At 43.8% G+C, this 14,854-nt stretch overlaps 1 protein-coding gene across 1 annotated transcript in view; it reads left to right on the top strand.

The window, feature by feature from the left end:
- Nucleotides 1-271: 271 nt before the first annotated feature.
- Nucleotides 272-14,854, top strand: part of LOC8024155 (probable ATP-dependent RNA helicase DDX41) — a 52,744-nt gene continuing 38,161 nt past the window's right edge. The window contains exons 1-7 of the mRNA XM_029972580.4: nucleotides 272-363; nucleotides 3,804-3,890; nucleotides 7,307-7,472; nucleotides 9,423-9,497; nucleotides 9,560-9,620; nucleotides 13,067-13,184; nucleotides 13,258-13,349. Coding sequence (XP_029828440.1) covers nucleotides 295-363; nucleotides 3,804-3,890; nucleotides 7,307-7,472; nucleotides 9,423-9,497; nucleotides 9,560-9,620; nucleotides 13,067-13,184; nucleotides 13,258-13,349 — 668 coding nt within the window. The 5' untranslated portion in view covers nucleotides 272-294. The remainder of the gene's footprint in view (nucleotides 364-3,803; nucleotides 3,891-7,306; nucleotides 7,473-9,422; nucleotides 9,498-9,559; nucleotides 9,621-13,066; nucleotides 13,185-13,257; nucleotides 13,350-14,854) is intronic.

Below are 14,854 nucleotides of genomic sequence, written 5' to 3'. Positions count from 1 at the left end.
TCGAAATTGAACCTCCGTACGGTCGAAAATATCGAAACCTTTCAAATTCGAACATCAGTTCGGGTCGAAAATATCGAAACCTTTCGATTTCGGACCAAACTAGGTGAACGAAATCACATATACAACAAAAAACATTCACATATAAAGTAATAATTTATATATAAATAAATACAAACAAAAGTGAGAGCAAAATAATAATTTAGTGTGATAAAATAAAGTGACTTTTATGGACTTTTAAGTCTGATCTTAACCCTAAAGTCTCATCGCCATCGCAATCAAAACCAAGCGTGCAAAATGGATGACAGAAAGAACTCGAATCACTCAAACCAGCACAGTGACAGCTCACATTCAATGCACAAGAAAGTAAGCTGGCGATTCTGGGCTGAAGACATAGTGTAGCAGTTATGAAGTGATCATTGGCATGTTCTTTCATTGGTCATAGCTCGGGAGCGACTGCTGAGCCGGTCGCGACATGCTGTCGTTAAAGCTACGTTTGCGGTCTGAAATTTGGTCTTGATGTGCATGTCTTGTTTCTCCTTATTTGCCAATGACAGTGTGCCTCTGCGACGATGAAAATGTTTGGGCTTGCGTTTTGAGCTTAAAAATAGGCAAGGATAATTATCCGCCCAGACCTGCTCGAGCGGGATTCTCAAACTCGTTCGAGTCTTGGGTCCGTGGGCCAACGTAGTGGGGACAAGATAACGCAGCAATAGTGTACCACGTTGCAAAGCAGCAGAGTCTCTAAGTGATACCCCAGAGATTTCTAGGAAAAAATCTCGTAAACTCTGCTTTTTTTCTTTTTTTTTTTCTTTTTTTGCAAACGATTGGTTTTTTTGTTAGTGCAATCTTTAGCTTTATTTTGTTAATGACTACTTTGTACCCATACTTGATGCGATAACAATACCTAAAATAGCATCCCAACTCTAAAGTGCTGATATTTTTCAGTAAGGCAAGGAAATAAGCACGCTGTCGGTGCCCTGCTGCTCAGTTCACTCGAAAATAAGTCGAGCTCGACATGTCTTTGCTTTCCTGATGATTCTCATTGCAGCATCATAAGATAATACTTATATTTTGATTGTATTTTGTGAAGGCTATAAACCCGAGCACATACCTTTACCTTAGCAGTTCTTCTTGCTGAGCGAGAGTTAGTGCAACTAAGACGAGTCTTCGAGGAGCTGAGAAGCAAAAATAAAAACAAACAAATATTTCAATCCAAAACAAAGCAGTGTAAAATGGGTGAACATTCCATAAGAGCAGAGCTAGGTGTCGAGAGGAAACGAGTCAACGACATGACATCATTATGGCCAGTGCTTAAAGTCTCCTGTAAGTTGAGGGGGGTCCCTACAAGAAAGGGGGGGAGGGGGGGGGGGGGGGGTGTTCTGACGAGATGTATTAGATGCACATAAAATAAACCACACTGCTGACTCTGTACATGCAACCCTCAAATTGTTAATCCCCAAATGTCACATCTCTGAAAACAAGCTATTTTATTGCAAGATATGATTATGATTTCACTAATGCTGGGGCTGTGGAGGAGGGTCCCAGACCATCCGTTAAAATCTGTGGGGGGTCTGAGACCCCTTGAGGCCCCCCAGACTTTAAGCCCTGATTATGGCGCATGTCTAGTGCATGCTCGAGGTGCGGAAAAGGGGGGTTCACAGCTGGCCAGATTCTTGCTGGTCACGGCCTGGGAGCCATATGTTTGAGACTCCTATGCTAGAGCATAAGTCCGACATTCACGTGGACTAAAATGTTTGTTTGTTTGGTGCAGATGAGTCAAGTATTTAGTCTTAAAGGCCAACCTACAAAATCATTTTCTGCAGGGTAGAAAAATCCTCCTTGCCACCCTTCCTATCTTTTCTCCCACTGGCATCTTGACCTGGGGGAACTCGTTTTATTTCTCCATCTTAGGGCTGGGTAAGCTCGGGGCTTATCCCGACTTATCTAGCCCCAAGATGCAGGAACAAGAGGAGTCGCTCTGCAGTCAAGATATTACTGGGAGGAGGGGAAATGGGAAGGTTGGCGAGGCGAATTTTCCTACCTTGCAGAAAACCTTTTTGTAGGTTGGGCTTTAACCAAAATGGGTGGTTGGTTCGTGGATTTGTATGACCTTGAGTAGTGGTACTAGGAAGAGATGCCGTTCTAAGGCAGGACACTCAGTGGCACATTCGTCCGAAATGGCACACCAAATCAGTGGAAATAAGACAAACGTGGATGGTAATGGAACACTGATATTTGCAACGCATGCAACAAGAAAACAATTATAACTGCAAAAAGAATGAAATGAAGTGAAAAGTCAGAAGTCCTAATTAAACGTTATCCTGCCAGTCCAGTCCTAAATCCACGCCATCCCCCTAATCATCTTACCCAATCATCACTCACGACTAACAGTTCATACCACATTGTTTTTTTGTGTGTTTTTTTTTTTATCATAGTGTTGTTTTTCTTGTATATATAAACATTTCATTTTTGGTCTATGCCTCCTCTCTGCTAATTTCATGCACCGTTCCACTCAAATGTGGCACCTGACTGTGTGTTCGCGCTATTACTTTCAAATCATGGCTTCAAAGTAGCTATCAACCATAGCCTATGCTCCGCGTCACTAGTTGCGTGCAGTACAGGCAAAGGCAACACCAGGTGAGAGGAGAAAGGGCAAGCACTAGAAAGGCTGGAGAGGAGGAGAGAAACCCTTTCTCCTAACGTTCCTAGCACGCTCCCTTTCTCCCCTTGCTCTCCTCTCCCGTCCCGCCTTCCTAGTGCTCGCCCTTTCTCTCTTTGCCTGGCGTTGCCTTCGCCTGCAGAGCACACAACTCGTGACTCAGAGTATAGACTATGCTCCAATCTAATATCGCGGAGTTTGCAGGGAAGTGGAGGTACATCTGCAGATGATTTGTGTGGGGGATCACTTACGTTACCTGCACCCTTTTTTGTCATCTGTCTTGTATCGTGACTTGTTTCAAGCTGTCCTAGAAAGCTAATAAATTAAGCCATCATTTTAAAATGTGCTTTGCCATCTTGTTGCAACATAAGTTGTATCTTTAGACAGCCGGAAGTTAGTCTGCCTCAACAGGCGACTTGTCTCTCAGCCACTGATGAGCAATTTAGCCAATGCAGTAGAATCACTAGCCTGGGGTTTCTAACATGCACCACACAGTAGTGATACACGACTGCACGTTGGTACGATGCTCATGCAGATGGAAGTGGGAAGGGGTGGAGATAGAGCCCAGGACCCCTGGCTTCTGCAGCATGAAATTTCGCTCCACGCACTCCAAGCTGCGGTGCATTAACACACTCGGCCACCGATTACTGGTGCACAGGTCAGGGCAGTATACCGCATGGTTTCTAACTGCCTTCTAATTGAACTTGTTGGCACATAGCTTTGTCTATCGTAGGCAGAGACAAAGTTTAAGGATCTTTACAAACAAGCATCCAGTTTGTACGAGTGGGTATTCAAAACGTGCAGTACCAGTGTTTCCCCAAAAAATGCCGTCCTTGTGCACTCTCTCCGCGTTGTGCAGTTATTTGTTGCTAGTAGATGGTTGTTTTATCTAAGGGTACACCCCTTTTTATTTTTGTCTTACGGGCCTTTGAAATAAACAAATTAATTAGTTATCCGACGAGCAGAACATAGGGAGCTGCCAGTAATGGCTGTGGAGCTTTCAGTATTTACCTTACCGGTAACATGCTCATGCCCCTTGCCTAACATTGCACACAACTTGTGAGAAGAGGTATGGATGGAACTGCCACTTTGACAAATCACGTGGCAGTACCTGATTGTGTGCTTTTGGTTGTCTGTTTGCCAGAGGAGGCGAGAGAGCGACAGCAGCAACAATGACTCTGACGACAGCTACATTCCATATGTGCCTCTCAAAGAGAGGCGCAAGCAACAGGTGAGTCGCGGCTGAAGGCCACCAGTCAGGCCTCTTCCTTTCCATTAGAAAGATTTTTAATGCAAAAGCATTAACTGTCTCATGGAGTGAGCTGACGACATCAGTTTGAAGCGCGAAAACAGCACCTAGTTTCCTTCAATTCCATCGGCTGGCGCGTGTTGGCGGGGCTCCCATTGGCTGCTGTGCTCGTCAGTTTCCACGACTGCTCACCCCATTGCGCTGCGTGTCCATCAGCTCACCATTAACACGGAGCTTCCAAGGTCACCAGGGGAGCATGCGCACTGACCGGCAACGAAAAGTACTGTGGGTGTCCTATTTCTCCTGCCCGATCAGACCGCGCTCTGCTTGGTCACCGAGAAACCAGACGACGTTCGCTGTTATGAGAAGGAGTTTTATAAATACAGTTCTCTTCATGGTCTGCCGATGGCTTCGCCTCCCCAGTTGTGGCGACCGCTGCTGTGTTGTTGGTCTGCCTCGACGATGCAAGTCCGGCTCCGCGATGATGGTCTGGGTTCGCAACTTCACAATGAAGAATCGTCTGCCCTCGAGCTCTGCCGGATTTGACTGCTGCCACCGGGGCCATCACGTTCCCCCCTGTTTTCTCTTTTTGTCCCTCCCGCCTCGCCGTGTGCCTCTCTTCTTCCTTGTCCCCTACAGTACGCAGCAGGCGAAAAAGGAAGCAGACGAGCGGCTTGTATGCTTTCACATTCACAACTCTTAAGAAGTGCTTAAGTGTACCTCGATTTTTTTAAAGCAGTCACAATTTTTCTCATTGGCAGAGATCTTGGCAGAAAATGATGTCCCAAGTCAGAGACATGTTTAACTAGTATTCCATGGGTACCTATCTAGGGCTTTGCATTTTCAGATCAGCCCCATAAAATCTTAAAAACAGTCGCCAATAAAAAATGTTGCAGATTCATATTTATCTGAAAATCTCAGAATTTCGGGCTGCCAGTTGTCAAATCCTTGGCTCGTTTTTATCTTTTTCTGAAATACTGAGGCAACTTTTGCTGTCCTATTATTTTCCACTTTTGTTTTTGTCACAAAAGAATGTGTTTGGAATCTTATTACGAGAGGGGGCTGCAACAGTAGTCAAACGCACCTTTCCAGCCACTCAACTTTGGGCCTTCCTCTTGGAAATGTATCTTTCCTAGATGTTCATTGGCCTTTCTCCAGCCTTCAATTGTAGAAGATTGAACTTATATGCTCACTCCCTTGCCCCATCTGTGTTGACCACAGGGGTTTGAGATTCATCATTCAGTCAGCTTTTCTCAATACCTGCATGGGATGGGCAAGAAGTGAAAGCTCCCTGCTAATTTATTCCAGGAATATGGAATATGCTGTAAGCAACTTAATTTTTGCAAAAACCTGATTTTCGAGAATCGCCTACATTTCAAGCAAAATAGGTCCCGCAAACAATTCCGGTAAAATGTAAACATGTTGCAATCTATCGAGATCCCATCGCGTCGCGAAAATTAGAACTCGCAAATTATTTCAAAAGTTCAGCTTTGACCTAAATCACGAAATATTGAGCCTGCAAAACATAAATCGTTCACAGTATTTCACTTGGGTGCCTTTCACATCTCTTTCCACGATTATTGCAGCCTTTATTGCCCGTAAGTTTTACTGTGTGCAAATTAGCATGACTAATAGCAAAAATTCCCTTCACATTACCGAGTACAGTGCAATCCACTTATAACGACACCATATATAACGATGTAGCGCTTATAAGTAGCAGTTTCTAGATTAGAAACAATCAGTTTCTATTCCAGATACAACGATGATCGGTCAGAACAATTGAATATTCGGGTTTTCTGATTATCATTATAAGTGGATCGCACTGCACCGGGATTTCAATCGGCATGTCCAGCCGCAGAAACTTTGTCTTGAGACAGGTGAGCGTATTTAATTAACTGCATGCCCTTGTTTCCGATAGAATATTGTGGAAGGCTCAGCTTTTATTGTGTTGTTTTTGAAAATTCTGTCCCAGCAAATTTGGTGACTGCTGTCCTCTACCTAAGCCAATGACACTAAACTGAAAAACTGAATTTTGTGGACGATGAATGAAGGCTTAAAAATGTTCTCCATATGAGGCTTTAAAAAAATAAAAAAATGTCTTTCTGAGTTTGGTCAAATAAACTCAGAAAATGCAGAACCCTACTTATTGCTGACATTCTTCGGATATAAAAAGCCAACTGTAGGCTTTCCACTGCTACGAACATAGTAGTCGTAAGTGTTTATGACGGGCAAGTTTTATTTTGTGTTCAGTCAAATATATGTTGTCAAAAACAGAATTCTTCTGCCATCCCAGCAGAGAGTAGTCTATGTATGGGAACATACACTTTAAAAGTTGATATTTTGCTCTGAAAGTTGTTTAGAAATGTCGACACAGGCAAAACTAATGGAATAGCGCTGGTAGGGTGGTTTGATCAAACCCTGAATTGGTCAAATGTTCTCATTTGTAATCTTCTTCCGAGTTTATGTGTGGTTTAAGATGATGACATTTGACATTACACATGATTCTAATGAAAGATCACGGACGACAAAGGACAGAAGGTACAACAAACACACGTTTCAATCTGTTAAGATGTGTGTGTTTGTCCCTTGTCCCCTTCCTTTGTCGTCCGTCGTCTCCGTTTAGAATCGTGTAAAGTTAACCAGCTCGCCTGTTTATTAACATTGTCTTCTAACATTTGACATGTTGTATGTGCCCCCTATTCCTCCTTTGTGTGGCGACCCCGTGTTTTAGGGGAATCTCCAAATGCAGTGCAGATAAACATTTAGAGATGTCGGTGGTGGTTCGGAAATATTGCAGATGTATCACATTTCCTATGCATGAATCAAAGCATGCTAAAATGTAGTCTGAGAACAAGTATAATTTAGTTACAAAATGCAGTTGTCATATAGCTTCTTTCTGCTGAGCTTGTAAAATATTTGCACTTAAATAAAAAAATTAAAAAAAGAGAGCCAACTTGTATAGGATAAAAGCGCTGTAAAGACGACATACAAGTTAAAGGACAGCGAACACCTTAGAGCGCTCTTTGTCCTTTAACTTGTCCGTTGTCTTTTTTTAGTGCTTTTATTCTATACAATGAATCGTCAAATAGCCCAAGTACATACCGTCTATAGCCAGCTTGCTAAGTTTTGATTTGACCAGATGTAAATGCGTTTCTACAGAGCCATTCGCACTGACGAAAGATTTCCTTTTGAACACTGACAATCTATCAAGGGGCGCGCATTTACGCAGTTAAATGTCCTACCTCTCATTTAGCATTATTAACGATCAAAAAAACATTAGTGTGTTTGACGAGGGATGAAGTGGACTTTTTGCACGGCCGCCTGGCCAGCGTGAATGGCTTTTCAGTTTTGGGGGCTTTTCCCTCCCCTGGTACTGAAGGCAGTGCTGCTAACTGCAGCTCTCACGGCTGGGGCGTCTGCACGCCATCATGCAAGAAGAGAAGCGAGACCGCTCTGGGGGAAGCACGGCGACGGATGACGAGGACGACCAGCGCGATGAGTACGGCCGCAAGTCCAACGTCAGCCTGCTCGACCAACACACGGAACTCAAGAAGAAAGCGGAAGGTGGGAACTCACTCCTGCCAGGGTAGCCTTCCCATGCCTGGCGAGAGAGCATCGCAGGAATAGTACCGCCATGTTTAGGATTGCTTGTCACTCTCTCAGTGCATATGACAGTAGATTTTGTGCAGCTGTCATTCGGTTGACTTGCTGTGCGTTCACGTGCTGCTTTGTTCCTCCCACTAAGCAGGCCTTTTTGCCATTAGCAGCAATGGAAGTACTGTGCCATTCTGCGCAGTGAATGCAAGTCAGCTGAGGTGTTGCACCAAATTTTTGCGATGAATTGTATCACACATGTGCTACACCTGTGCCAGCGAAGACGGAGGAGTAAAAGAAATTCTTCGATAGGATTGTGCGGTAGTACTAAACATAGCAGCTCATAGTGATTTAAACCAAAAAAAACAGCTGACCACTCACGTCAATCTGTGCCTGCGGACGCGCATCAGACTTGGCCGCTTTCCACCTGTGAACTAAGAGCAGTGAGAGACATGGGGAGCATTTTGGCTAGCTCGATGGTCTCAGAAATGATGCTCGCTGCTATTAAAGGCTGACCCTCTTTTATTACATTTGTAGGTCGACCTACAGTTTTTAATAACCGAACCAAGAAAAAAAAGTGACAACCTTTATTTATTAAATAAGGCAGTCGAGTTAGTTCCCAAGCACCAGTAGATTGATAGCGCACGTAACTGTGATTTGCCTCTAGCTCCAATGCTGCTTACGCTGCAGATTGTGTGTGGCCACATTATGTGTACTTGTTGTTATGCTGGGGCAGGGTTCAACAATCACCACGGTGTTTGATGGAAGAGTGTATAGCCTTGTTGTGTAGAAATGATTTTTCTCTTTACAGTCTCTTTTAAAAGAGCGCTGACACCCCAAGGGTCATATTTATTTTTATTGTCTAAAACGATGCACCTTGTAGTCATAAACACGCAAAAAAAAACGCAACGCAAAAAAAAAAAAAAGTTTTCCACGCATGCGCGCACCTTTTTATTTTTGACGCCCTCCTCTCCCGCTTTTCACCTCCTCGCTTCTTTTGATTCGTGACGTTAAGAATCACGAACTTTAGAAGCTTTGTAGGCGACATTTCTGTAACAATCGTAAAACATTCACTATGGGCCTTCTTTTTGAAATACCAAAAATCAGAGTCCGTTGTGGTGCCGCCTCCTGGATTTGTATCCTCCCACGGAAAACAGGCGACACCGGTCCGCCGGCGCTCGCTCCTTTCCTCCTTGCTTTGGGTCACGATGGCTACAGCACGGAGTGGTGAAAGAAAGTGGACTCTCAGGACTCCGCAATATTTGATGTCAACGCACGGGAACTTCGAATTCGGCATTGGGAAATGGTTTTTTTACTTCACAAATACTGAATTCCCAAGTTTAGAATTTTGAGGGTAATGTCCCGGCATCGTTTTCAATTGTTTCGGATAATAAAAAAAAAAAATATGATTTTGATGTGTCTGTGCCCCTTTAAGGGATTGTGGGACTATTTTCTTCACTTGACTGATTAGTAGATATTTAGAGTAACCTTTTCGCACTCACAAAGCGTGGAAAAGCTGTCGGATTTTGTTTACATATATTGTAGTATTGGTGTGGCTTATTTTTCTCTTTCCTCTATAACTTGTTTCCCCTCCCACAAATGGGAGGAGAAAGTCTGTGTAATGCGTCAAGTGCCACTGTGGAAACCTTCTTTCCGAAATCAAAAGATGCAGGATTATCTCACGGATACAAATAATCGGCGGAGTGGGTAGCGCCGCTGATAAAACAAGAGACTCGCTCCATGGTTCATTGAGTCGGTAGATCCTCATTAGTAGGAAAAAGGACAAACCCCCATAGCCAGTACTCTTTTGTAGTGCACATCAGTGGAGAGTCGCAGTGAAGTTAAATTTGTTGAGGGAAGTTGATCCAGTTGCTTATGACGCGCATGGCCGTCGCCTGTGGGGCCCTGTTTCAACTGCAGCCCGGAAAGAGAGTGCCCTGGAGAAGCAGCTCAAGGAAGAAGAGAAAATTCTGGAGAGTGTGGCCGAACGCAGAGGTGAGCAGGGCAGCTGGCACACTCTGGTGCCCTTTCTTCAAGAGGGTTTTCCTCATGCGCAGCTCTCATGGGAGTTGCCGAGTTGGCCAAGGGCATCCAGTACGACCAGCCGATACAGACTGGGTGAGTGGATGTGTTGACATGCCCTGGGGGGAACATAACAAGGAACCTTGAATTTTACTGGTAACTTAGGTTCCAATTACTTTATATGATTCTATCATATCCACATAGGGAATTTCTGCGTTTTCTATATGTTAGCATGCACCCCTTATTTTTTAGGGGCGAAGCTCCTTAGGGTCTAGCCTTGTCCGGCATCCGTGCTCACATCGATTGCCATCCCATCTGTCTTCTTAAAAAAAGAAAAATGTTTGCGCAGTCAACAGGATTCGAACCTGTGCGGGGAGACCCCAATGGATTTCTAGTTCATCGCCTTAACCACTCGGCCACGACTGCGGGACGAGTAGGGGGCTCTGAGATGTGTAGTAACTTCAGAGCTGGGGATGTCATGGATGAAACGTTGCATGTAGCCGCTCAACGTCTATACAGGAGAGGGCACTGCGGTCAAATGCGTATATAATCGCGTTAAACTTTGCATGCATTGGCTCAACGTTTATAGACAAGAGGGCGCTGCGGTCAAATGCTTAAATGCGTATATAACCACGATCCATACCACACATTCTCTTTCTGACATGGACCGTTGACTTAAGCAGTGGAGATGCATTCCCACGGCTTCTAGTGGATCCAAGCTGATCTGCTGAAAGAACCACTGGCTCTGCATTTCACCGACCATAAAGCAGTAATAATGAAGTTGAAACGCAATCCGGAACTCAGCACTACCTATTAGCAATAAAAAAAAATCAGCACCATCAGCACTACCTATGAACAAAATCAGTATTATCAGCACCACCAGAGCTTCACCCCAATTAACATCATTCTCTACGTGGAGATGCGGTCATTCTTTTAAAAGGTTGTTCAGTAGAAACCAATCTTGGACACTCCTTGAATACACAGTGCCATTAATTCTATCACGGCAACAAGTTGTATTGTTTATTTTGATTTAACGAAAGCTTTTAAGAAAGTCAACCACAAATTGCTTCTGTATAAAATATCTTTGTGTGGTGTAACATTGACACTTTTATATATGTTTAATAGCTATCCAACAAATTGCCAGAGTTGTGTATGTGTGTGGAATGGGTAATCTATCAGATGTTTTTGCACCTACCTCGGGTGTGCCTCAAGAGTCAAATGAACCACTTTTTTTTGTTTTTATTTGTGACTTCGAATTGTGTGTAACAAATGCACAGTGGCTTTTTTTTTTGGGGGGGGGAGGGGAGGGGAGGGGAGGGGAGGGGAGGGGAGGGGAGGGGAGGGGAGGGGAGGGGAGGGGAGGGGGGAGCGGGGCTGATATCAAGCTTCATTTAAAAGTTGGTTTGGCAAATTACTGTACATTTTTACAAGATGATGTGTTGCGCATCTCAGGCTGCTGTTCTACAAATTTCCTAGTGGTTAATCCAGATAAGACAAAAATACTGACACTGTGCAGAAAGCACGAAATTATTTCTCATCAGTATTCTTGGAAATACTGCTATTGAATGTGTACAATAGATTCCTGACCTGGGTGTTTATTTTGACATCAATCTTTCGTTTTCGTATCATGTTTTCCGGATTGTTTCATCTGCTCAGTGGGGATTATATCTCACCTGACACATCATTTTGTAAGTCCCGTATCTGTTGTTCACTCATTTTGCACCTTCGTAAGAGAGGGGCGAGTTTTGTAGTGCTGCGTGGAATTTGCTGATGGCATCTGATGCAGCACAGATTGAAGTAGTGCAAAAACAGTTTATTCACATTGTGTATGATAGATATTTTTATAGGAGATGCCTTTACAACTCTGAATGCAAGGTGTCCCCGAAAAAAATTAACAGGTTTTTTTTCACCGCAAATTTAAACTATACATCACCGAGCGCTCATTTACCGCCCATAGGTAGCGCTAGAGGTCCGAACCAGATGCCAAAGTTTCAGCACGAACCAATATTTTTTTCAAAAGTCATAAGTGATTTTCTGAAAATTTCAATGGGAAAATGGTGGCCGACAATGTTCTCGAATACATGGGGCTCTATGGGCGCCAGAAACCGAAAACGGGCAAAAATGGGCCCCATTTTCTCATCGAAAAATATGAAACTTCCCTCATGCATTGAGAAGTGGGGGTGGCATTTCAGACAATGGAAACAATCCAAACCCCATCTTCAAGGTACAGCGAACTTGGCACAAAACACCCTATCACTTAGAAGGACAAATATTTAACCCCCCAAAATACTGTTTATTGCTGAGTAGGCATAAAGTAGGACTATCCCGAATATAGTAACTGACAACTTCATAAGGAAGTGCGTCACAAGGTCACAGGATGGCAACCCCCCCCCCCTTCTTTCCCCCAAAAAAGGCCTTTAGCTATGCCATTCAATTCTAACATACTGACCTTTCCCAGTTAAAACCAAATTCTGAAAAATGAATTAGGCATATCTTTACAGGTTTTCCTCAGTCAACCAAAAACGCAGAACCCAAATTATAAATTTATGCTGTTTTCATCTGTGTCTAAAAAAAATTTTATTCAGTTCATTATGACTTCTACTCCCCCGTCTTAAGGGGTTGTGCAACAATATTCAGTTTGTGTTCTTTACTTTACACAAGCTTACTGGCACTAGTGGGACCCCAGTATGCTTGCACGCAACACCACTGACCAAGAAACTTCTTTGTTGCAGTGTAATTTCAAGGATAAAAGCGAGCATTTTCTTTCAATCTCTTTTTAGCAAAACACGTTGATGTAGCTCAGAGGTCGCAGTGTTGGCATAATCCCACGAGTGATGATATTTTAGTGGGACTCATAGATTGGGCTCGAGCATTGCATGAGCACTCCATTTGGTCTCGTGATAATCAATAGCTTGACAAGTATTTGGTTGCTGGCTCGTGTCCAATAGCTGAAATTATAACAATAGCCGAACCCTAACAATGTCTGAAACTCGGTGCATGTCCTGCGTTTTGCCAACCCAGCGCATGGCTATGATCAACATTGGCAGCAGATAATTGGCTCTAAATCACGTGGTTGCTTGTTCTGACTGTGAGTTGAGGGGGTAAACGCTTTTAATTTTACTTTCACTTTTTCTGCGACTACCTTTACGTGGGGAGAAATACTAATGCGTGTTTCATAGGTTATAAAAACGTCAGGGATTCATTCAAAGCGGTATTTGTGCAAAGTACAAAAATTGTTGCACTGCCCTTTTAAAGAAGAGCATCGTAGCCTATACTCTGTTTCACCTTATGCCTGACCGGAGCGGATGCTACAAGCCATAGAAGCCAATCCAATGCCGAGTGAGTGTCACGTGACCTTAGACACAGTGACACGCGAAAAGCACAGTCATGTTATTGTTCGTAAAGCTGGATTAGCTGGGATGGCTCGTAGCAAACGCTGCTGTCGGTCATAAAGTGAAACATAGTATAGTAACTGATGCCTTGGCAAGGTTCTCTTCGTGGAAGGCCCCCTCTGTAAGCAAGGGGTTGCAAACGCTTGGCAGGTGGAGGCCTCCGGCCTACTTGACGAGCATGCTGCCCAAGCAGCAAGAGGACATCCGCAAAAAGTTCCACATCCTGGTGGAAGGGGAAGGCATCCCGTCGCCCATCACCACCTTCAAGGTGAGCTCCCGACTTGGCCTAGAAGGCCCCCCCCCCCCGCTCCCCTCCCCTCGAACGTATGCCCATTCTGCAGGAGATGAAGTTTCCCCGGACAATCCTGGCTAGTCTGCGCCGCAAGGGCATCACGCAGCCGACACCTATCCAGATGCAAGGACTGCCTGCCGTGTAAGTTGTTTGGAAGAGCTTGGAGCAGCTGTGCATTCTGCTGTTCGTTTAAGGCTGCTCTGAGACTGAAGATGCTCTAAAGGGCTTTGCAACTTGGAGTGCACCCGACTTCTACTTGAGAAATGTGAGGAAAGATCTGAACCTCACAGGCACGGCAAAATGCTTTGAAGAAGTAATACTTCAAAATAAAATACACACCCAAACAAATTTTTTTTTAAATTATTATTTAGTACTTACTTAGAAGTTGTTGATTTTTGCTTGCCTTCAGTGATTGAGACACACTGCATTAACTTAGCTGTGCATATTGCAACCCTCTTTTAGAGTGCCTTTGGCATTTTTTTTTTTTCACCAAAGGAAAAAAATAATTTATGACGTCCATTGCCGTCTTTGCGCCAGCAGCACTCAGCGCGGAAGTGACGTTTCCTACGCCTAACCACTTGCAGAATTTTATTGTCCGAAAACAGACCACAGGCATATTTACTGACATCAATATTCAATGGACGAACCATCTTCGAGGGCTGTGTAATTCCTCTAGACCAACTTCATTTGACGTGCGCGTTGCACGGTCACACTGTTGATCTCTTCCATAACGTGGAGACGGCGTCATAAAGCATGTGCCTGTAATCATGCTTGGCTTGGCTTTTCAGCCTTAGCCACTTTACTGGCTTGGCCGCCTAGTGGCTTAGCTGCACATCACGCTTGTTTCTACTTTTCCCGACTGCACATGGAGTAGATAAAAGCGATGAAGTATGCGATTTAAGCTTGGTCAGCACCATTGCAAAGCTTTTTCATGCTTCCGGACTTACCGGACTTCTCGAGCATGTGAAAAAATCTTTAGAATTAACCAGACCCCGAGGTCAAACTTTGAATTACCATACATTTTTTTCCATGGACTCGTATGTGTGATTGCCAGGACTGCACACATACTTTGAACTAGCCAAAAATTTTCATAAAGTAACTTTAAATTAACGAGAGTTGCCTGTATTATTTCCATTTTGTAAACATCTAGATACCGTCAATAGCTGCGATGTACCCTCAGAGGCTTGGCAGTAAGTGAATCCGTATAAGAAATTAGCTATCCTTGCTTGTTTTGGTGTGGAGCGATGCAATTGGGTTTGGTTTACAATTAAATCCAGTAAAGTGACACAGTGCAGACCTTTTTTCAGTTTTTACAAGGCTGACTACCTTGTTTGCTTGATTTCATAGTGAAGGCTTTTTTTTATGAGAAAGACACACCTAACTGTTTTTGTACAGTGCTGTTGGAGAGCTCAATATTTCAGTTAAACAAACTTTGTTGGGACGCTGAGCGTGGATTTTAATATGGCCATAATCCCAGCACAGATTGCATTTTTGTGTCCAGACATATTCTAGCTAGGCCTCATCTAGAGACAATTTATATGCTTTCTTCGTGAGAACTGTAAGTCAAATTTTATTAAAATGACCTATACTCCGTTACCTTAAGCTGAGAGTGCAGTGGAAGCTATGTCCGTGTTGGACCTGTTGTA

The sequence above is a fragment of the Ixodes scapularis genome, unplaced genomic scaffold (genome assembly GCF_016920785.2).
Source record: "Ixodes scapularis isolate PalLabHiFi unplaced genomic scaffold, ASM1692078v2 PGA_scaffold9__187_contigs__length_104089568, whole genome shotgun sequence".
Classification (NCBI taxonomy): Eukaryota; Metazoa; Arthropoda; class Arachnida; order Ixodida; family Ixodidae; genus Ixodes; species Ixodes scapularis.
Note: the sequence above shows the minus strand (reverse complement) of the source record. Positions and strands in the feature narration are given on the sequence as shown.